Raw genomic sequence first — 24,050 nt, forward strand, 5'->3', positions numbered from 1 at the left:
CCTCCTCCCCAATGGCTCTCTCTCTCTCTCTCTTTCAGAAATGGACAAAAACGGTGGTCTCTCTCGCAGGCATTCCAGCAGAGCATCCGACAACCCGACGCGCTTCCTGGAAGAAACCCTATGGATGCTGGGAGGCTGGATGTGGGGAGCGACGGGAGGTGGAGGGAGGGACACAGAGGTGGAGGGAGGATGAGGAGGCGGAGCTCACTGAGGGATAATGAGGCATCTGTGGTTACCTGTGAAATCACAGAGCACATGCAAGTTTAAAGGATAGGGTCACAATTTTTCAGGTTTGAAAGATCCCCTTTAAATGCAGTCCACGGTGTGGCCAAACAGTCATTTAGTGCAAAAATGCATTTAAAAGTTCCTTCGAAGCTTATGTGAGGCTTCGGCATTCTGAGTTAGTCATATCAAGTAGATATCTGCCACAGTGTTTCCCTGTTGAGCTACAGTTGAAGTATAGTAACAAAAAGAGAGACTTACGCACTAAAAAGACTATCACTGAAAGGTGTCTGCCTTATTTGAAACATTTCAATGGCTGAAGGGTCATATTAGCTTCAGATAAACGTTTAAATACATTTTTGCACAGAAGGAGGGCTGTGGATTTTGGTCCCCATCACTTTAACTGTAAGTGCATCATGAAGGGATCTTCTGATGGCCAGTGTGGACAAGAGGAATGATTACAGCAAGAGAAACCTATTTTAATGTTCAGTTGGGCCCCTTACTATTGCTTTCAGATAGAGTTAATTTAAATTAAATAACATACATAAATACATTCTAGTTTGGCTGTAAAAGAGATGACTGATACATCCCAGATAATGACGGGAAACATTTGCTTTCTAGCAGTAATCCTAGGACTTGCAGTGTTGATTGTCCTACAGAAAAAAGTGATAAAAAATAAATTACATTTTATTTACCAAATATGTATTCTATTTGCAACTGATTGGATTAAATTGAATAAAACAAACTGCTCCACAAAAAGAAAATAAGCCTCAACGTCAGCGAGTATTGGATATGGGAAGGGAAAGTAGGATATAAATAGAGCAAGCAAGGACTGAAAAAAGACAAACCAACAGCCTGAGCAAGTAGAAATGTATAAATAAAAATGTGAGAATGCAGGACTGGATTTCAGCATTGGCAAGATACAAAACAGCGGCAGCATTGCTATTCGGGACAGAACGAACAGGGGGGAAATTGAGTTTTTTTTAAAAGACGAACAAAATGTTCACATCTCACAGAAAAGTTTTATTTAGAAATGCAAATAAAGTCTTAACTTTAGTTTTTGGGATCTTCACCTCTCTGCCTGTGCTTTGCTGTCTGATGGCTCCGCCTGTTAACTGATGACAGAGGAAGGAAATGTCTCCACCAAGATGACCATCTCTGTGTGGGGTTTTCACTGTCTGATATCCTGCTGAAACTCCTCAGACTAGATACTATTACTCTCTGTCTCATAGCCTTAAAAAAATAGAAATGCTGTGGAAAACAAATTTGAATTGACAATATACTTAATTTTAAGTCCTGGATATCTTAAAATCACTATTATTGTCACTCTCTCTTTTTTTGTAAACTGTGCAGTGGGTCTGCATGTTATGTAATTTTGGGCATTTAATCCTCGACAAAATGAACATCCTCCTTATCTCTTCACTGCTGGGTGAGTATCACAGATAAAACCTGATTGACTGACACACACCTGCCTCGATTTGTTTTCTATTAAATGATTGCATTCAGACAGGCCTCTATCAGAGTACATCAAATTCTGTGTGTTGTAATTTTTTTTAAAGTTCTTTACTGGTGGACAAAACAGAGTCTAAGTGTGTGCATTCAGCTGTCAGAGTGCTGCTGACTTAGACCTAAAGCTGTACCGTCTTATTTGATGCAGATATCAGTATGGTACAGTATGCAGGGTCATAAATTGTACTGGGCTGTTCGCCTGCAGCTGGGAGTCTCAGACAGTGCTAAATTAAAATGATCTGCACCAGCCGGAATCTTAACAGGGCGAATGGAAATGATTTGGAGTCGGCTGCCAAATAGTTTCATTGGCTATTCCATCCATGAGTTATGTTAAAAACTGCATGTTACACTACTGTGCTTGTGTATGTACAGTATTGGTTGTCTGACAGGAAAATGCAGCAAATGTGTGTACATTCCTCTGTTCCCATGGGGATGATAACCATCTAAACAGTCTCATTAGAAGTTCTCCTCTGTCACACTGTGTGGCAGTACTATGACTGTGTGTTATGTAAAGAATGAGGCTTGGATGGCTCGTCTGTTTTCATAGCAACATCTCAGCAGAACAATGGCTTGTGTTTATGTGTTATAGAAACAAATTGGTAAAGTTGGATGTATTAAATCTGCCTGCACAAATTCATGTTATATATATATATTGTCTTGGTTATGTAATCCAAAATCTCCAAAATCAGCAGTGGACCATGACATACTATTTGGCATGCTGCCATTTGGGAACAAACCATCTGAGCTGCCTGTGGCGTTCATCTTCATACACTTTACTCCTGAATGGCAGAGCAGATTGTTGGTTTAACCCACAATGCCACAATTATGACAGGAACAATCTGTGTTATGGCGAGGACATGAGAGGACATGTGTTTTCAATGTGTTTGTGTAAAATCATTTCTCACTGTTTCAGGTGGGGCAGCATTTGTTCTCCAAGTTGCTACATCTAAAGGTAACACACACACACACACACACACACACACACACATACACACACTCCTCCAGCATATTTAGCGACAAGCATGAAAAAAAAAGGAGTGTCTCTCTTCCTGCAGATGTTTTGAAGGTCAGTGTGTTTGTGTGGCCAAAGGGGTCAACCATCTATCTCGGCGAGTGGGTGTTGCTGCGGTGTGCCGTGGAGTCAAACTCCAGTAATGTGTTGAGGTATAGCTGGTTAAGGCCTAAAACACAGGCTGCTCAGACCCCGAACCCCAGGCACCTGGTCTCTGGTGACAGCTACTCCATCACTGTGGTAACGAGGGAGGATGCGGACAGCTACCAGTGCCAAGTGGAGAGTCGGAGCAGCAACACCACAACAAAGGTCCTCAGCGAACCGGTCACGCTCAGTGTGTCAGGTGAGAGGCAGCAGCAGCTACATCCTCTGCAGCGCAGCATCCGGTTTCTCCTACATGCAAATGACAACGCACGACGGTGGAAAGGTTACTTTGTTTAGTCCAAGATAAGTGAAAAGTTACGGAGCAACACATATACAGCCACAGTTACATTGGTTTGACCTCAAAATTCATATTCATAACAACCACGGACTTATTCTTGGTCACTGGTTAACAGTAACCCTCACTCAGAAGTGTGTAAATTCATCTATCCATGTGATTACACTGAGCATTTACACATTTCAAATAGTGATTTTAAGATGTAAATTTTGTTTTTAGCAACTGTAAGATTATATTACTAGTAGTAATAATAGTAATACTACATCACTTATTCATTACACTTATTGGTGTAATTTATTATTCATTGTTGCAGTTAATTAGCCTGGTTGCTGTAATTCGCATGGTACACTGCACAATATTTGCTGGTTAAGTACTGAGTCTAATATAAACTAACCATATCACACACGTCTTTCTTTAACTTGCTGTTGTACAGCACACAAAAAAACTAAAATCTCTTCTGGGTCAATCCAATAACTACTGTAAAAAATGATTTCATTCAGCTCAAGCAGCATTGCACAGTACCTTATGTCTCAGTATACAGTGTACAATCTGCTTTTTCAAGCAGTGCTGTTGAGTACAAGGTGTTCTTCATCTCTCACCACTGTACGTTGCTGGGATAAAGACAGTTATAGTGATAATATGAACATAAACTGTTGTGATTATACACACATTTGTGAATACCTGTGACCTATTAGTATGCAGCCAGACAGAGTATCCAGTGCATTTACAGTTATCAGATGCAAGGATAAAAGTTCAAGATGAAACGTGTCAATTGATGCATCTCTGATTGTCTTCTTTTTAAATTCTTATCATGTTCTCACTGTGTCTCTCCATCCATCTCTCACCTCCAGAGCTACCCCCTCCCTCACTAACTTTGACCCCCAACACCCGACAGATGTTCAGAGGGGAGCATTTCACCGTGCGGTGCCCCCAGACTAACTCCTCAGGCTGGATACTCAAGTACTTACCTCAGGGCCGTAGAGCGAAGACCAAAGACTTCCCCCCTGACATGTGTTCGCCACGCTGGGGGCCTGATGGGTGTATCTTCACTGCTTCCAATAGAAGCACTGGACTGTACTGGTGTGTGGGTGCTGAGGGCCGCAGCAACGCAGTCAACATCATAGTAAGCTGTGAGTTTTGTGTAATCATGGCGTTAAAGAAACCGGAGAAACTAGGAGAAAAAATACCCCCCAAAAAAAGAAGCAAACTATGGTCTAAACAGAGAGTGAGGACTGTATTTGAAACAAACATCAGAACAGAGGAGTATGTGTGAAGCTGTTTGTCTGCTAATCATGTCTACTGTCTTGTCTCACAGATGGAGCCATCATCTTGAAGACTCCTGCCTTCCCTGTGCCAGAGGGTGGTAATGTGGTCTTATCCTGTCAGTACTTGAAAGAAAACAAAAGTAACACAACGTTTTTCAAAAACGGTGAAGAAATTGGCACTTTAAGTTCAAAAGGAGTAACAGAGATGACTATTGAGAATGTGACAAAAGCAGACGAGGGTTTCTATAAATGTGTCGCCAAGGACAGAAAGATGGAGAGCCCTGAGAGCTGGTTATCAGTCGCACCTGAACAAGGTCTGCTTGCTGGCCCTTTAATGATAATAATGATCATTATCTTTAGCATCAGCGAAAGTGGATCACTTCAAGATGTACTTGTTATGTCTTTTAGGTAACTCGACATCAACATATGGGACAGCACCATCCATTCAAGGTAAACTTGTGATTTTATGTGAATACATTAATTCACTTGTTTTGTATGGAATACTCAATGATTTCAAGTAAAAAGAATGCCTGCATGCTTTTTATTAGAAAGTGGCACCAAGAAATGTAACCCATTAAACACTGTTTGGTGATTTGGGGCTACATTTGCTAGGAATATTTTTTCAGATGCTGATATGTTGTGACATTTAACAGTATACAGAGAATTGTACCAAATAGATTTTTTTTAATGTGTGATACAAGACACTGCAGTCACTGACTATATTTCATTTCACTGTTATGTCTAAAAAAAACACCTTTATTTTTATCTAAACATAGCTTGATTTTAATACGCGGGCCTTTTCACCACAAAGCACTAAAATCACTTGATTCAGTAACTGATTACTGAAATTCCTCTCGTTCCTGTTGAGAAAAATCAGAAATAGAAGTTTAAAGTTGATGAATACTGTTTCTTATATTTCTATGGTACAGTGCTGACATTGTTTAGGCCAAAAGTCTTGCCTAAACAAAAACAAAAAACAAGAATATGATTGTGCTTAATCTCTCTGTATACCTCTTCAACGCTTTGAATGAGCTGTTACTGTTACTGCCTAAATTTGACACATGTAAACAAAAATGCCTTTTTTCCCCATCAGGCTCCTGGAAATGGATCATAGTTTCATGTGTGATTGTGCTTCTGTTTCTCACTCTTCTAGCAGTTTGGCTAGTTTGTCACTACAGGTCAGTTACAGTTTCTATATAATCTTCAGCCCACTTCTCACTTATTAATGTATGCATGTCTGTGAATATCCTGGCATGAATCACAAGCCAAACAGACTGTCGAGCAAATGGTTCACTGATGATTGTATTTGTGTGAAGGTACCAGATGTTTTGCACCCGTAGTTGTTGGCCACTTTCCAAAGAGGATATCCCAGCAGTAGCGCTTCCTGCCATCAAGCAGGATGTGACAGAAGTTCAGTGGGACGTGTCCTGGATGGAGATGTCCAATCTGCTGGATAAGCATTTATATCCTGGTTTGACGGAGTGAATACTGCTCACTGCTCACCAGAAAACTCTGCTGTAATTTCTATATCATTTGTTGTTCAAAGAACATGTTATACTCCTCCCCTCAACCTGAACATCAACCTGTAGGCTGTTTTTCTACCTTCCTCGGTTAATATCGTCACTCTCCAATCTTTGCTGTGCTGAACTTAGAGGGCGTCTTTATGGGGAAAGACAAGTTCAGGAGCTAGAATTTCTGTGCACATTCTGAGCGTTGATAGTCATCTATTTCACTTGAGTTGGCTGACTAAAAGACTGGTTTATAGTTTCACAATTCACTGGATGCTAATTAAGGATCTGTATTTAAATGATGCCATTTCTTACAGGGACCCAGACTCATTATGCATCTGTCAGGATAATTATGATTGCATGATACACTGTCTGACTCATCTTTGAATATACTGTATTGTTTTAACTTTAATGAAGTGTCTTACTGTAAAATAAATGCATATGCATACAAAATGCAGCATATATTTTGTTTCCATTAAAGGTGCAGTGTGTAGAATTTAGTGGCATTTAGCAGTAAATACCCACCTCACCCTCCATTTCCAAGCATTTAGGAAAACTTACAGTGGATGTGAAACTCACGTTCCTCTCTAGAGCTGGTTTGGTTTGTCTTTTCTGGGCTACTGTAGAAACAGGCAGGCTCCGTGGAAGAAGACCCACTCTCTATGTAGATATAAAAGGCTTATTCTAAATGTAACAAAAACACAACAATTATTATTTTCAAGCGATTATACACAAATTAAAACATACTTACAAATATTATATTCCATTTCTGCCAAGTCTGTTCTGCTAGATGCCACTAAATTCAACACACTGGTCCTTTAAGTTCATTTCCAAGTGCTTCCATGTAGTTTTTCCTCATTTCATTGCCTTTAAGCCTAAAAAGGAATATGATGAGAGTGAATTATTTTCTCCCTTTTTTCATTATGAGCAGCAAATTTAAGATAAAACAAATCTACCAATTTCTGATCAGGTTTCAATCTTGGCTGTGTCAGTGTGTTCACTTCTTTATCTATGAGGACTTCACTGGAGGGACTCTTATAATGAGTAGTATAAGTCAGTGTGCAGAGACAAGTATGAGCAAAGAAGAACTAACACATTATGATCTAGTGCCATCTAAATTTTACATGCAGTCTCAGTCAGTCTGCCAAAATGATGCCCTTTCCCTTTCAGGTTTAAGGAGAATTCTTGTTTTCCCAAAGATTTGGCACAGAGAGGTGAAAGGGCTTTGATCAGGAAAGAGTTTTTATGTTATGATTTATTTTTAGATGTTCATTAATTATCACCACAGTAACAACTATTTTTCCTGAGGTCCACACACAAGACAAGACATAACATCACAAACCTCACAATATGGACAATCCACAATGGAGAACAAAATGAAATAAAAATGAGAGAAAAAATAACAGCGAATGGTTAAAGCAAATAATAGCGTTAGTAAGCTATATAACTGCACAATACCACTAGTGAAGCATTACTTCAGTTAGCAGCACAAATATAATAAACCTTCACGTACAGAATATCATATATAATCTAGACTGATTTCTTTCTGAATAATTCTTAATTCCTCTTAAAAGTAGTTTGTAGCTGTAGTTGTTAGTTTGTTTCAGTTTTCCCTGTAATTACATTACCAGTTTTTTTTTTAAAACATTGGTTTTAGGTAAAGGTAATGTGAAGTGTCCAGTGAAGGTATCTCTGGTGTCATAATAATATCTATCAATGGTGTGTAGTACGTGGGTTGACTGAAAATCTGCTGCCCTCTGCAATAACGTCACTGAAGAGACCCAGACAGAGTTCAGTTTTTATAACAAAATGAACTTAAGGAAACTGAGTAGTGTTAACATGGAAGGTGGAGCTCTGCTCTAAGAAATAGAGGAGCAAAGGTTACTTCTGCTGTACTTTTCATCTTAGAACTGTGTTCATTAATGCAATTATGATTTGTATCCGCCCTGAATAAACTAAAGCAAGGTTTTAAAATAATGATTTCCTCTGCACAGTTTAGTTATTAATTGTAGCTGATGGTTTACTTCATCAAACAGTTCACGTTTAATAAAGTTCTCAGTTAAAACATTGTGGGTAAACCAGTTAGACCACTGTTTTAAAATGCCTTAGGCACACCTTTATGTGGCTCACTTTGTTATCTCACTGCATACAGTCGATACTGTTCAGATGAGACAGACGAGAAAAATATTCCCAAGCTCCTGTTTCTTAAAAATATTTTACCTATTGACAGAATTCATCCACACTGACCTCTGTTGAGCCCTTGGGAGGTTCGTTCAGTTGGTACCAACCGGGGACTGGGGAAAAATGGAAAACAATCTTGGTGAGTTAATCAAACAGTAAAATTGAATATAAATTGGTTGCTGTATACTTAAAAGTGCTTTATTAGTGTTTTATTAAAAAAAGATGGAAGCTATATTGAATACATTTTGACTTTTCTAACATACACGGTCACCCATAAAGTTGGAATAAAATATTTTTTACCCCTTTCCATGAAATGATTGTGAAAATGTGATTTATTCTTGATAGATGTATATATTCTCAAAATTGTATTGATCAATCTCAATGCACCTGGAAAAGGTGATTACTGATGTGTATAAATAGAAAATAAAAAGAGGAATGTGTCTGACAACAAAATTATTCCAACTTTATGAGCGACCGTGTATATTCTTTATAATGTTCAGATTACAAATTGCTCTGCGCAACATGCAGATTCGCTTTGAGATAAAATCAGCTTGTTGCAGCAAATAGTGAGCGATATGTAGATATTTACTTTACCTTAATCATTTCTTATGCAACTCTCATGCACATCAGTCAAATAATGACAATAATTACATTTAGCAGTTTTTAAATATACTCTGAAAACAACAACAGCTGAAAGAATGTAACCTGGAGATACTGTAACTAAATGAAACAAGTTAGACCTGTTTTTTTGTTTGCCAGACGTGTGGGACATTTGATTCTCATCAGGTTAGCAAAATAATCATCTTCCTTACTGGCATAACTACACCCCGATGGTTTCCTGTAACCACCGATGATAAAAATAGAAACACCTCTACATTTCTTTGCAAGCCAATACAAAAGTCTCACGTAAATGCTGCTGTTGACACTGCAGATTATACTCTATAGTAACTTCTGAAGCTGTAGTTTGTGGTGTAGATGAGTTTCAAATGCTTCTTTTGGCTTTTCTGTATATTTAAGTGGACAAAATATTCTGAATTCCTATGAACTCTTTTGATTATAATGTTCTGATCAATATAAAATTTAACATAATACTATATGATATAATGTCACCACGAAGTACATCCTCTAAACATAGATCCACTGAATCACACTTACACAACAAGAAAAGGAGAAAGAAGTATTTGGTTGTGTTATACCACATTACAACATACAAGTCCATTTTCTTTAGTCACCATTTGTATTGTTTGGATTGTATTTTTTTAATCACAAATCACCCAGGACATGTGACAGTGGGAGGTGATGTGTTATTCTCAGCTGATTCTCATTTATCTCTGTAGCTTATTTTACTTTTTTCCTTTTAATAATTTGTTTTGGTTCAGGGTCAGTCTAAAAATGTTACACAGTTTTCGGTTTTGTTTCATATTACTGTTATTCTTCACACCCCGTCTCTCATATGAAAGGCATTAATAAAGATAAAAATAACTCTGTCACACAATCCCCGAGGGACAGCGCAAGTTTGCCAGAGCATCCCTCTTCTGTCAGTCATCTAAAGCAACTGAGGCATCTGGTGTGATAACCTTGTCACTCTGGTTCTGTTGAATGTCTCACTTGAACTGACAGATTACATTGGCCTCCTCAAGTTTAAAAAATGTGCTGACCTCCTTTTATTTAAGTTTCTATGATCATTGCAAAATGCATCAAGCCAAAAATGAAATGCTGTTTCACAAAATTATACAAAACAACATTTTGTCCTCATTTCCGCACATTTGGTCCAAATGTGAACTTTGTCTTTCAGGGGAGAAAAAGGGCAACGCTCTGGCAGAGCGCAGGCTACTCCTGATTGGTGGGAGATGGGCTGGCAAAAGCTCCACTGGCAATACTATACTCACAAAGGAAAGGTTTGAGTGTGGACGAACACGAACAGCTCAGTGTGAAGTGAGACATATGGTAGTCGAGGGCAGGAAGCTTATAGTGGTCGATGCTCCGGGATGGAATAGCTCCCTCTCCCTCACAGAGATCCCAGAGGGGGAAAAACAAAGATTTAAACTCAATCCCTCAAAGTGTCCACCTGGACCAAATGCTTTCCTCCTTATTATTCCCATTGACTCTGCTTTCTCTGTGGAGGAGAGGAAGATAGTGGAGGAGCACATGAAGCTGCTGGGGGAGCGTGTTTGGAGATACACCATGGTGCTGTTCACCTGTGGGGATTTCCTCGGGGAGAAGATGATAGAGCAGCACATCGAGAGCGAGGGAGACGCACTCAAGTGGTTGATCAAAAGGTGCAACAACCGATACCACGTGATCAACAACAAGAAGACTAACGCACCTCAGGTCACACAGTTACTGGAGAAGATAGATGAGATGGTGTGGCACAACAACGGCGGTTACTACGAGTTAGATGAACAGACTTTGAATATCATTCAAAAGAAGCAGCGAGAGGTGGCTGAAAGGGCAGAAGAGAGATGGAAGAAGGCCATGGAACAAAGACAGCAAATGAAAGCACTCATTCCAGGTAAATGTGACAGTGGATGCACCTGTCATATATGTTCCGACATTGTTTTTTACAGCTTAAAGAAATGATTTGACAATTCAGGAAATATCCATATTTGGTTTCTTGCTGAAAGTTAGATGAGATCAATACTTTTATGGATCAACCAAGGAGACATAATGGATGATATTTGGGAAGAGCCTGGCCCACTACTTCCCCATGTTTCAAGTAGTGAGGGTAATCATATCATCTGACTCTGAGCAAGAAAGCAAATACGGACATTTCCGAAATCAATATCAAATTATTCATTTAAACATTTCATACTGTCTACTGAGGACCTGGGAATATCTTATAGATAGCTAGTAAGGATTAAGGTACAAACAACTGGAAAATATGGAAATAATAGATTAATAAAAGAGTTTGCAAATGAAGAACAAAAAGAAGAAATCTATGAAAATCAAATCAGTTTCCAAAAGTAACTGATATTTTATAGGATGGTAAAAATGTGTATCGCTACCAATAAATGGGACCTATTATGCTCGTTTACAACTCTGTATTCTTATTCTGGCACTCCGCTAAAATAGGTTTACATGATTCACAGTTCAGTGGCCCTTTGTGCAGCCCCTCAGTTCAGCCTCTGCTTCTAACAGGCAGTCTTAGCTCCCGTCTCTTTAAGGCCTTCCTCCCAATGAGCCCACTCAGTTCTGATTGGCCACCTTTCCAGAAGCCTGCAGAGACAAACTTATCAGAGATGTGTTAAATAACCACTAATGCTTCCAATTCAAATTAAAATCTTAGTTATAAACGGGCAATTAAGAAGGACTCCAATTTACTTTTCAATATGCTAATTTGATTATTATTCATCACAATTTAAATGTCTTATTGTAACTACACTTTACTGTTAACTGTAACATATACAAGCCCTTGTAAAAAAATAAATAAAAAAAAAGAATTATTCAAATGAAATGCCCAAATAATTAAAATAATTTCCCTTTAAAATCTACGCTAATATATTAGTAAGGCTCCCTGTATTCATTAGTTGTTTGGTAGTTTGAATAAATTGTTGTAAGGTCTATGACTAATAAAGCTTTGTCTTGTTTGATAACAGAAGAAATGAAACCCATCCAAAAACTCCAGGTGATTCTCTTGGGAAGTCGAAGTGTTGGGAAAACCTCCGTGGGGAACACCATCTTAGGAATCAAAGAACAAGAGGATGGAAAAAGAACGGCACACTCGGTGGCCCGGCGGGGTTTTGTGGGTAAAACTGAAATAAGTCTTGTTGACACACCAGGTTGGTGGAAAGGCTTCCCAATGTCTGACACTCCAGAAATGATCAAAGAGGAAGTGATGCGCAGCATGTTCCTGTGCCCCCCTGGGCCCCATGTTTTCCTGCTGGTGATAGATGCAGATGCATCCTTCAACGGAAAACATTTAGATGCAGTGACAACACACGTGGATCTTCTCGGAGAAGGAGTGTGGAGACACACCATTATAGTTTTCACCAGAGGAGACTGGCTGGGAGCACACTCCATAGAGGAGTACATCGAGGGCGAAGGAAAGGCCTTGCAGTCTCTGGTGGAACAATGTGGTAACAGATATCATGTCATTGATAACAAAAATACAGATGATGGCACTCAGATCACAGAGCTGCTGGAGAAAATCACCGGGACCACAGCTGAAAATGATTGGCAGCATTTTGTTCCAGATGAGCAGATCATTTTGACCATTGAGGAGAAATGCACACGAGTGGAAAAAGGAGCAAGACTGAGGGAAAGTCAAGTCAAGGCCAAAAGAAAAAGCCTTAGAGGTATGGTCCAGAGTCATCTAGGATTAGTATCTCAAGTAAATTAGCCCGCCACTGTCAGAGCTGTGTCCACACTACAAGATACCACAGAAATACAGAAATACATACAACACAATACAATAGCCCTACAATAAGTACCAATCCGGTGAAGCACTATCAGAGGTGATTGATGACACCCATTTATCACCATTTCCAAGACCATAGTGACAAGGGTTAATAAGAAATTACTAATTACTGTTAATTACTGTTAATATTTTCTAATACATTGTTGTTTATTCTTAAAATTCCAATATTCATATCAGATCGGCCTCAAATATTCACTATTTATAACTGGAATCTTTTTGTAAAAATTAAAATTAACCTACTGGGCTTGAATAACAGTTTGAAATTGATTGTTTATTATTTTGTGTCTTTCACCCTACAATGACGGCTGTTTTCTTCTCAGGTTCCAGAAATAAGTTACAAGAGCTGAAAATTGTGATACTTGGTCAAAAGGCAGTTGGAAAGAGTGCCACAGGAAATAACCTCCTGTGCAAAGAAGTGTTCCCTACCTGTGAGAACGAGCAATGTCAGGTGGATGAGGCAGATGTTGCTGGCAGAAAAGTCACAGTGATCGACACCCTGGGCTGGTGGAAGAAGCTCTCTCGCTGCACTGAAAAGACAGACAAAGAAATTGTCAGAGGTTTCACGTTGAGTCCATCAGGGGTTCATGCTGTTCTGCTGGTTGTTCCCTTGGACCTGACTTTCAGAGAAGTTCAGCAGGCTGCCCTGGAGGAACACATGGACCTCTTTGATGCCAGTGTCTGGAAACACACCATGGTTGTGTTCACATACGGAGACAAACTGGCAGATAGATCCATAGAAGAGCACATTGAGAGGGAGCACAGTGCTCTCCGGTGGTTGGTAGACAAATGTGAAAACAGATACCATGTCATGAATAACATGAAGAAAAAGGATGTGAGTCAGGTTACCGAGCTGTTTGAGAAGATCGAGGAAATGGTGTCAGGGAACAGCGGCCAGCTCTTCTGCCCTGACATGAAGGACATCCACTTGAGAATTGAGGAGAAGTCCAAGAGGCGGGATCTCAAGAATGTACTGAAGCAACGACTGGAGCAGGAGTACAGGAGAAGAGAGCTGGAGCTGATGATGGGTTTCAGGGAAAAACTCCATGAGCTGCAAGCTGATGTCCGTGGAACACAAGCAACAAGTGCTTCAAAGTCACTGAGTGAGTATTAGGTTGTGATGGTGACAACACATTTATTGTTGTTTTCACTGTATAAATATTCTATTGTTTTAATCTTTTGTCCTAATGATCCTTTGCTAGTTGGTGCCAAAATCAAAGCTAAGGCAGTTGGTCAAAGGAAGGAGGAAATCATTGATGCAAAATTGACTCAGGAAATTGAAAAGCTGGATAAGGACATTATGAAATCCACAGACCTTCTTCGAAACAGCAAGGGATTCTTGATCCCCAGCAGTAGGTATTTTATTTTATTATATTCTCAAGCATTCACAATAGTACAAAGCATAACGTCACTTTGTGTTTTTTTTTTATTTACAGTGAGTGGAGACAGTCCAGCACCATCAGTCGCAGAGTCTTCATCATACAAGAAAAAATCAACTAGTAACTTTGATAAAGTTCTGAACTGGCTGTCCACGCTTAAGATTGGCACAAATGTAGACAACCAGCTGACCCTCAACTTCTCCCAGTCGTCAGGATACAGATCTGTGATACCACATGAAGAGCTTTACACTGATATTGCTGAATAAATAATCTCTAGAGAAGTATATAATAAAAATGCATTGTAGCGATGCAGAATTTGCATTCAGGGTAGGCCTAAATTATACATAATGGAAGAATCAGTACTATGAAATCATAATGAGGGGGCAGTGAGGTTGCAGAAAAAGGCTGAGTCAGTTTGATCTCTGGACCTGGAAGATAAATCTTGGTGTGGAAGTGAAACAATATTGATCATGAACATTTGTACAATGTATTGGGATCTAATACTGTTTTTGTTAAGCTTATATTGTGTATTCATCAACTGTGTCAGGCAAGTCCTTCAATACTTATAATGTAGAAAAACATGTTTATAATGGAGGGTTTATAATTTATAATGTTTTAACGTTGTCTGTGTTTTGATGTGATTGCTTTATTTCATTTGCCAGAGAAGGTAATTCTGGGTGAAGAGAGGACAATCTGGAAGCAGCTCTCTTGATTTGTATTCATGTGAGGGTACAGTGTTTCCAAACTGAGATGATAAAAATGTATCACAAAATTCGTTTTATTTCTCTTTTTAAAAAGAAGGATTAAATCTTTGCAATTTAACCTTTGGACATTTTCCACAAGGAACAAACTCCCACTCACTAAATTAGCAAAACACACATGAGGTGTGGAGCTTGACTCAGTGATGTGCATTTTGAAATTAAAATATCAGTTGAGTCACGTGACCTGATCTTATTAGATGGGGTCAGGCCCTGCTTCTATTTCTATTACTGTTATAGCAAAAACAAATAATGTATTTATTACTTTTCTCTTGATTAATTCAAATAAAATGACTTCTATGTACAGTTTGGAGCTTGGATATTGCATTTGCCCATTTTGTGTTGAGTTGAAATGTATTTTTCTATACTTATTTTTTATATGGCAAATCAATTAATGCCCAGTTGTCCCTCTTTTTGTTACTATACATCCACCACAACTCAACAAGGAAACACTGTCTGATGCTAAAATGGCTGTAAATGTGGCAGATATGACTAACTCAGACTGCTGAAGCCTCATATAAGCTTCATATTTAACTTTAAATGCATTTTTGCACAAACATGCCTGTTTAGGCCCATGGTGGATTTTGGCCTCCATCACTTACCTTCATCCATCAACTATAATTTTTTCAATAAAAAGGACATTTGTACGATGCCCCTAAAAGCTCTTTTGGATATCAGATATATTTATCTTACAAATAAATACATGAATAATCTGTTTCCAAGCACAGTGTCAGTGACCTCTCTATCTACTTTCTCTCTATTCTGCTGGCTTAGGGAAGAAACTTTCCATACTTGTGTCATTATGAACACAGATGTGCTGTAAAGATTTGATCCTGTTTTCCTGCAATTTTTTGAAAGAGGAAAGATAAGAAAAGAAAAAATAAATATTCTTTCAACTTGTTTTTACTTGTATGCACTATCATCACCAATGGTAAAACAATGTGCTGTTTTGAAACTACCTCCAAAATGATCATTATAATTACTTACTTTTTTCACATTACATTGGCTTATGGGCTTCCATAGAAAACACATAAATGCATAGCTTAAACTATTTGAGAAAACTTGCTCTGTGTATTAGAAAATATTTAGCTAGTTAGTTAACAGCTACATTTCACTCTTACCGAGGCTCCTTAGCGGATGTGTGTCTCTGTAATGTAATTTACAGCCTTTCTGTGCTTTTCGTGGACTTCAAACAGTATTTAACACCTCCACTATGAACCAGTATTAAAAATAGATGTTGATATAACACCAAACTTGAATAGTTCTGCTGTTTTCTATTTCCTCCACTAGAGGGCCACAAGCGGCAACAATCCGCCGCTCTGTGTGACGTCACTTTCACAAGCCGGAAGTAAGACCAATTGTAGTCGTTAGAAATCCTGATAGTGACATGACAAATCAAACAGTATACTGAATAAACATAAAACAAGCCAACTAACCGCACAGGTATGTATTTCAGAGGATAAGTAATGCAGTGTTAGTGCTTCTCTGCAATGTAAATGTATGTTGTATCGCCGCTGACTGTTGTGTGCTGGTTTGAATGGACTGAATGAGCTCAGTGTTGTTTACTGACAACGGAGCTAATTAGCTAGCTAAAATCAAACTCTGTTGTGTTTGTGTTCGTTGTTTTAACTTTAATAAAGCCTGAATACTTAAACACTGGTGATCAGCTACCGTCAGCGCTAATAATGCGGACTTGTCATAACTTTTTGTGCGAGGCTGTCAGCTCTCTGTGTCATAAACACGTTATTCAGGCCTAACACTGAATAACACCTTTTATGTGCCTTACATGCAGATTTATCTTGGGAAAGTCTCCTTCACAATCATAAAACATGGTAAGGGATTCATTATTTATTCCTTTTCTATTTGAATTTAGCCTACTTCACTGCATTCATACAGTATACATATTGTGTATGGAGTAATTAATTATTTACAATAATCTACTAACAGCAAAGTGAGGTGTACCTACCGTACTAACCCCTCTTTTTTCGTTGTTTGACAGCATGGTAGAGTGAAGATTAAAACCACAGCCCAGCAGGAGGAGGAGAAAAGAAAGGAGCGAGAGAAGAAACTGAAGATATATGTAGCTGCACGGGATGCCTGTTTTTCTAAGGTCCTTTAGACAACACAACACAATTAACAATACACTTCAAAGGATATGGCTGATAATGTCCTGTGTTTTTCTTAAATCCCATAGAAACAGTTGTAGTGTATCCCCATAACAAGTGATGTCTATGTATCCAAAGCCTAATGTAGCTTCTTCCTCTGCCAACTAGTTCAAAAACACATCACTGTGACACAGGGTAGCATGTTTCTTCATGACCATGAACATGGGCACTGTAATTAATTTAGATTCAATCCCACATACACCATACTGATGGTGCAAATACTCACTAGCACTACCAAATCTTCTGCTGAAAATAGTCCCCAATAAATACATCATTTCCTCCTGTTTGCCCTGCTATTGTAGTAATTAAATCCACGTACCATTGACCTCTTTTGAAAGATTTATTTCTTCAGCAAAAACAAATGGACTCTAGGCTGAAAATATTACGAGACAGACTAGAATAATGTAGAATAACACCAGCTTCATCCTTTAAATGGTAGTCTCTAAGATATATGACATTTAAAGTACAGTATTAGATGTTTAACAAACTCAGTTTCAGATTTGTTAGGTACTTAATTTCATTCATGTCCTTCTTGTGTGCCTGTCTGCTGCTCTTTGCATTTGCGTCATACTCTGCTTTGTCCTGTATGACAGAGGAAGCAAGGTATTTGGGATGATGAGGCCCTCCAGTTGACCCAGCAGCTGCTGTCATCCAATCCTGACTTCGCAACCCTCTGGAACTACAGAAGAGAGATTCTCATGCACCTAGAGACCGTGAAGTTAGATAATTACCACTTATTTTGTCGTGCAGATTCACAGTACAACACTTTTTGAATATCTGAGATATGACACAGTAATAACAGTTTTGTTTCTCGATATCCGCTTCAGAGAAGAGGATGAAGTGCAAAAGATTTACGAGGCTGAGCTGTCATTTCTGGAGTCTTGCCTGAAGGTGAACCCAAAGTCCTACGGCAGCTGGCACCATCGAGGTTGGGTCTCGGCCCGCTTGCCTCGACCGGACTGGGCCCGAGAACTGAGCCTGTGTGATCGCTGCCTCAGCCTGGATGACCGCAACTGTGAGTAATGGAGTAGAAAATGAAGGATGTTAAGTATTAAAAAGTGTAGTGGATTTGGAGAAATCTGCATTTTTTTAGATTTGGAATGCCAACCCACTATTTCCCTCCATGTCTCATACTGTATTCTCTTATCTTGACCAGTTCACTGCTGGGATTATCGCCGGATGGTTGTGAAGATGTCTGGCGTGCCTGTGGATCAGGAGTTGGGTTTTACCGATTGTCTTATTGGCTCCAACTTCTCCAACTACTCCAGCTGGCATTACCGCAGCACCCTGCTGCCACTGCTCCACCCCGAGTCCCCTGAACCTCCCTCACCTTGCCACAAGCCTCCCCAGTCCTCCCCTCCACCTTCTCCGCAAACCCACTCCCATCGCGTCTGTGAGGAGCAGCTACTCAAAGGTAAACTTAACAACTCAGCCAGGTTGAATGGGCAGGTTATCTAGTCAGTAATACACAAAAGCAACAGACAGGGGGCAGTCTGATTCTGAAGTAAGCTATAGACAGATTTTCACTACTCATCATTTGACTGGGATGGGACAGGAAAAGAAGTCATATCATCATATCATATCATTATATAAAAAAGGTCCGTTTTGATATATTAATAAGATGCAGCTCTAATATGAATAACTGCTGTTTTCTTTATTTTCTAAAATAATACTAGTCATTCAGTTGTTTTGTTTTTTTAATTCGTTTTTTAATTCTCTCCTTGTCTGCTCTGGTTTTTGGTTGGTTGCAGCTAGAGGCTGACATTTAGAGAATTATTCAGAAATCCTGTGGGTCACAGGATTTCTGAATAATTCTCTACTGTAAACTGTACTGTTCTGCAAGTGATGTCTTTTGTGTAATTTGATCACATTTGAACTTTTTCTACCAGAATATGAGCTTGTACAGAATGCTTTCTTCACCGACCCCAACGACCAGAGTGCTTGGTTCTACTATCGCTGGTTGCTTGGCAGAGGTGTGTATGTCTGTAGTGGTGTCTGTATGTTCAAATATCTATGGAAGTACATCCATATTTTATGAATATGCAAATCATCATTTATTACATTTTGAGTTTGCTCAAACTTAACTTCTTTCTCTTTTTTACAGCGGAACGTGAAGAGATGATAAGCTGTGTGTACGTCAGTCGGGATGAGGAGAGAGTTGCTGTTGCCTTCTCTAGGCCTGTCAATGTGAGTGTCTTCACTTATCCTTATGAGAAAAAGCTGTTTCTTCATCTTATACCCTTGTAGTGCACCGTGTTGACTCGACAACCTTCCTTCTTGTGCGGCTTCTGTCAGGCGCAGACGGTCGGGCTGCTGCTGGTGCTCGACGGTCAGCCCCAGAGAGTGGAGTGGAGGAGCGTCCATCCTCGCTTTAAACACAGCCCTGTCTGGGTATCCTTTTCTTTCATGATATGAAATTTCCACCAACAGTATTGTCGACTGTCGCTGTGTGCTGCCGATTGAACACAATACTGGTTTAACATTATGTTCTCATCATTCGTCACATTCCACATGCTGATAAGATGTCAAGGTATGTGATTGAAGAGAAAGAGAGCGTCTTTCACCTTCATAGTTTGATCAGTTTACTTGAATGGAATGCGATTGTATCATTTTTTTTAGAGATGTCAAGGCAGAGTGACACAAAGTACCTGCCAGGGAACCAGACGAATCTGCAAGCTCATGTTTTGTTGAGAACAAGCTAAATATGTTTTTGAGTGATTTAATTCCAAAGATTGTTTATATTTTATAGTAGTAGATTTTTGGAATTCTCTAAATAATCCCACTCAAGGTCCACTAACTAGCTTTTTCTCTAGCTTTCAACTTGCTAAAGGCTAGTTTATCTAAAGGACTGTTTTTCATAGATTTACTTTTGTTAGTTATGCCTGTCCATAGCTCTTAAAGTTTTCTGTATTGAAACTGGAAGCGAGCCATGAACTTAATATGCACACTCATGCCGTGTACGTGGGTGGGTTTGTAGTTCTTTTAAAGATGGCCAATTTGTTTTGGGTTTGAACTCTTCCCCCTCACTTGTGGAATAAATCCTCCTTATTTTTCTTCTTTGTTAACCTTAACGCTGGCTCAGATCTGTGACCTTCCTCCTGGAACGACAAGCGACATTTCAAATGAGCACAATCTGACTGTGCACTGGACTGAAAAACACATTCATAGAGACTGTGCTCTGTATACAGGTGACACATGTCATGTTTCTTTACAAGCCTTGTTCTCTTGAGGGCTGAATTACACATCTTTATCAACTGTTGTTTTTTCTCACTTCCACAGGTCGAAGCGAGAGTTGGTGTCGTGACTCTGCCACTGATCAAGAACTTTTCAGGTACAGTTTTGGCGGCATGGCACGTTGTTTTTTGGGGGGCTTCTTTATAGACTAAATACGGATTGTGCTCTTTTTCTGTAGGAGTGAACTCTCAGTAGAGAAGACCTCGGTGTTACAGTCCGAGCTACAGTCATGTAACCAGCTACAAGAACTGGAGCCACTTAATAAGTGTAGGTTCTTTCAAAGTTATTACAACCACACATCCTTGAGTTTCACAGAGCTTAATTGTAGACCTCTTGCATATAAACACCTCAGAGTGAGTATTGCTGTTGTTGCTGCTGCTGATCCCTTCACACAGTCACTGAACTCTCCTCATTGTCTCGGCAGGGTGCTTGTTGACCATTATCCTCCTGATGAGGGCACTAGACCCCCTGGGATATGAAAAGGAGACACTCGCTCATTTCCAAACACTCAAAGTCAGCACCAACTGTTTACAATCTATGGCAATGATTAGAAAATGTATTTGCATACAATAAAGGTGCAGGTCTTTGATTGAACACTCATTTTCTCCCTCAGGAAGTGGATTCCATGCGCTCCGCCTATTACAGTGACCTGTGCAGCAAGTTTATGATTGAAAACACTATTCTGAAAATGGAGTATGCTGAAGTGCGCGTCTTCAGTATTTCTGACAAGGTTGGCTCAGAATAACGACACAAAATCCTATTTGGTTTCATGGAATCCTGTCTATCATGTAGGGATGTTCTGAAAAGTCATTTCTGTACTTCTTTTCTAACAGAACCTGACCACTTTATGCCACCTGGACCAGCTGTTATTGGTTACCCACATCAATTTGTCCTCTAATAAGCTGCAGCGGCTTCCCCCTCAGTTTGCCATGTTGCAGTGCCTGGAGGTGATAAAGTTGAAATTCAATTCCAATTATCTGTCCTATCTGGACAGTGGTTCTCTTTAGTTTTTGTGTGTACCTCAGTTGGTTGATTAAAGCAGGACTGATATAAAATGATTTCCTTTTTCTGCAGTATGTGTGATTAAAATGACTTATTTCTGCTTACAGGTCTTGGAGGCTGATAACAACTCCATAGAAAACCTGGAAGGAGTGTATCACCTTCCTAAACTGGAAGAGGTCCTCTTGAAGAATAATAGTATCCTTAAAGCAAAGATTTATATTCATGAGTTTGTTTGTCAGAGAACATCCTTTTTTGGATCAGTGTTAATCCTCTCGCACCACTGTCCTAGGGTTCAATTTTTTATAAAGTATCTACCCTCCTCTCACAGAGTTAGTGACTCAAGAAATGTGTGAATCAGCTCTTAGTGCGCAGGGCTCAATGCAGCAAAACAACCCAGTGTAAAGAGTGTGCTAGCAGCTTACGATGTGTGAAGAGTGTGATGTAAAAGACACACAAAGGTTGTGTTTACGGAGTTTGGAAATTGCAGCAGTAACAAGCCTCTTCAGCTCCACGCATGAATAATTTGTGTTTGTTTTTAGCGACAGAGTAAATAAAATCAGCGCCACAATTTCACAGCGCAAACAGCATCATTAAAAAGGGAAGAGACACTTAACCACACATCATCACTGCAGACTCCTTCCCCTTCACACTTCACTTCCCCTGATACACTTGTGAGGAATTAATGAGGTCTGCAGGTTACTACACTGAAAATATAGTCAAGGGGCTTTTCTATAATGAATGCAGAATTCCAATTGCAGTGAATGCATGTCTGTAGTTTGGCCTCAGTTTTATATTTAGAAAAATGAATTAAAATCCCAATGTCATATTTAACATTTGGATCTTACTTTTGCACCAGTGTTGGGAGCACTGAATATGTGCATCACGCCTCCTTTCTATTCATTTCTGCTAATGTTACTCACCACAGGACACACAGGCTTTTTCATTAACCCAAACGCACAGAAATATCTACACTGGCAGATCTGCAGCCGCTGGCCACCTGCCCCAAGCTGAAACGCCTTGATCTCCGTGGCAACCCCGTCACTCAGACCGCCAATATCGAGTCGGAATTAGCCGAGCTGTTCCCCTCAGTCACAGACCTCCTGCTCTGATCAGACGGAGGGGCGGAAATCTCTGTCACCATCGTCCCGTCATTCGGTTGTCCGTCACACTCTTGGGCGTGTTTGTTTGTGAAAGAGCAAGTGGGTGTTTCTCCAAGTGTCTTGTGACTCTGTTTGTTCCACTTGTTTTGGCAGAATGTCAATCACACCGACCCCCGAGGGTCTGAATGCATGATGCTTCAAAGCATATGTCAGAGACCTCTCTAACACCGTCAATGAAAAATACAGATTTATGTCTGTGTGTGTGTGTATGAGTGCGTAATAACCAATGTTGCATTTCTTCTCTGTGTGCGTACGGATGTTTAATAATACAACACACCCAAATGCATGCTAAAACCCTGATAATGGATTAAACTGACTGTATATGGATTGGTGTGCAGTAACGCTGGCTTATTGCTTCTATAAGCTTTAAAACGGTTGAATTTGAAGAAAAGCTTCTAACTGATGATTAGAGCATATTGCATAGTACTCATATACATTTTTTTTAAAAGGTTGTGTAAAACATTTAATATATGACACAATACTGTTGCACAGTAAGTCACAGATCCAGTAATAAAACAGCACACATTGTGTCACTGCCTTCCAAAGAGCGTCTTGTGTGTTTTTTCTATGGTCAGACGATAATTAATATTACCTGTAAGGGCTTTCCAGAATGTACCTTATGTCCTAATCCATTTGTGATTTGTTTTCAGAGGTGTGCCAGGGCCATTAGCAGTGTGTCACCTCATTCGGCCTTTAGTTACACCACTGTCTTTGTTCATGTGTTTGATCTTTTCTCATGTGAATACATTTTTGACAGTTGAAGATTGTTTTACTCTGATGTCATGGCATTTTCAGTGGTTTTCTGGGTGTGTTCAACCAAATCAATCAAACTAAATGAATTTGCAAAATGCCACACCTTTCAGGTCAAAATATAGGGCAAACATTTAATTAAAACATCATCCTCAGTTTACCAAGATCATTTAATTTTAAAACTCTGATTTGCTGTATTTATAAAAACAGGCTGTGCCTTTGAGACTTTACTGAGGCATATTAATGCTTCAAGCTACATACTTACATCATATGCTCACAAAGCATTCATTAAGACGCTGATGTTTTGCATGTACAAAGTGATATATGTGCATGCTGACATTTGCTAATTAGAGCTAGACACAAAGTAGTGATACAGGTAATTGGTCATAAAACAAAGTACTGGTTGTGGCTCGGGAGGTAATCATAGGGTTGGTGGTTGGATCCTCAGCTCTGTCCCTTTGCATTTGAACAGGTGAACGAGAGGTAAATTGCTATATAAATGCAACCATTTTATTGGACAGACTTACTGTTTCTACCAAATTTCATAATAATCCATCCAAGCTGTTAAGATGTTTCAGTCAAAACCACAAATGTGAACCTAAATTCTACTTAGTTGTAGATTGAATTAACAATAATTAATTTATTTTAAATTGGTCTAAAACAACAGGTTTTCTATTGGAACAAACACATTGTTTAAAACCAAAGTTTGATCTTACTATAAGTAACATATTAATAAAGCAGGCCAAACTTTGAGGAATTATCATAGAATATAAATGATCATGGGACAAACACATACACAGAGCAGAAACTAAAATGGGAAACAGTTTGTAACCAAGCAATGTACAAAATATCTGGCATAACAAACTATCACCTGGATTATTGCCTTCCAAAAAAACATCTTGTGTGGTTTTTCTATAGTCAAAGAAAAACTGATATTAGATAGTTTAGGCTTTCCTGAATGTCCACTATTGCCCAACTCATTCATGATTTTGTTTTAGAGGTGTGCCAGGGCCACACACAATTAATCAGAGCAATGCAAGAATGGAAGTCAC

General features: G+C 39.3%; 2 protein-coding genes across 2 annotated transcripts; both read left to right on the forward strand.

Moving 5' to 3' along the window:
- The first annotated feature begins 40 nt into the window (after positions 1-40).
- LOC133984755 (GTPase IMAP family member 8-like) lies at positions 41-14,195 on the forward strand. The gene is made up of 11 exons (XM_062424221.1): positions 41-178; positions 2,645-2,683; positions 2,822-3,086; positions 4,034-4,312; positions 4,498-4,761; positions 4,856-4,897; positions 9,932-10,648; positions 11,736-12,431; positions 12,874-13,653; positions 13,753-13,899; positions 14,020-14,195. The coding sequence occupies exons 1-11, from the start codon at positions 41-43 to the stop codon at positions 14,193-14,195; spliced, it is 3,543 nt and encodes a 1,180-aa protein (XP_062280205.1).
- Positions 14,196-16,029: 1,834 nt separating this feature from the next.
- On the forward strand, positions 16,030-22,778 carry rabggta (Rab geranylgeranyltransferase subunit alpha). Its single transcript, XM_062423977.1, has 17 exons — positions 16,030-16,130; positions 16,480-16,519; positions 16,687-16,797; positions 17,446-17,570; positions 17,680-17,867; positions 18,009-18,266; positions 18,742-18,825; positions 18,957-19,039; positions 19,148-19,243; positions 19,935-20,040; positions 20,132-20,183; positions 20,265-20,353; positions 20,511-20,599; positions 20,700-20,816; positions 20,920-21,033; positions 21,196-21,283; positions 22,049-22,778. Exons 2-17 carry the CDS (start codon positions 16,517-16,519, stop codon positions 22,195-22,197), a joined length of 1,752 nt encoding a protein of 583 aa, XP_062279961.1. The 5' UTR covers positions 16,030-16,130; positions 16,480-16,516; the 3' UTR covers positions 22,198-22,778.
- The last annotated feature ends 1,272 nt before the right edge of the window (positions 22,779-24,050 follow it).

This window comes from Scomber scombrus, chromosome 8, assembly GCF_963691925.1.
Source record: "Scomber scombrus chromosome 8, fScoSco1.1, whole genome shotgun sequence".
In the NCBI taxonomy this organism is placed as follows: Eukaryota; Metazoa; Chordata; class Actinopteri; order Scombriformes; family Scombridae; genus Scomber; species Scomber scombrus.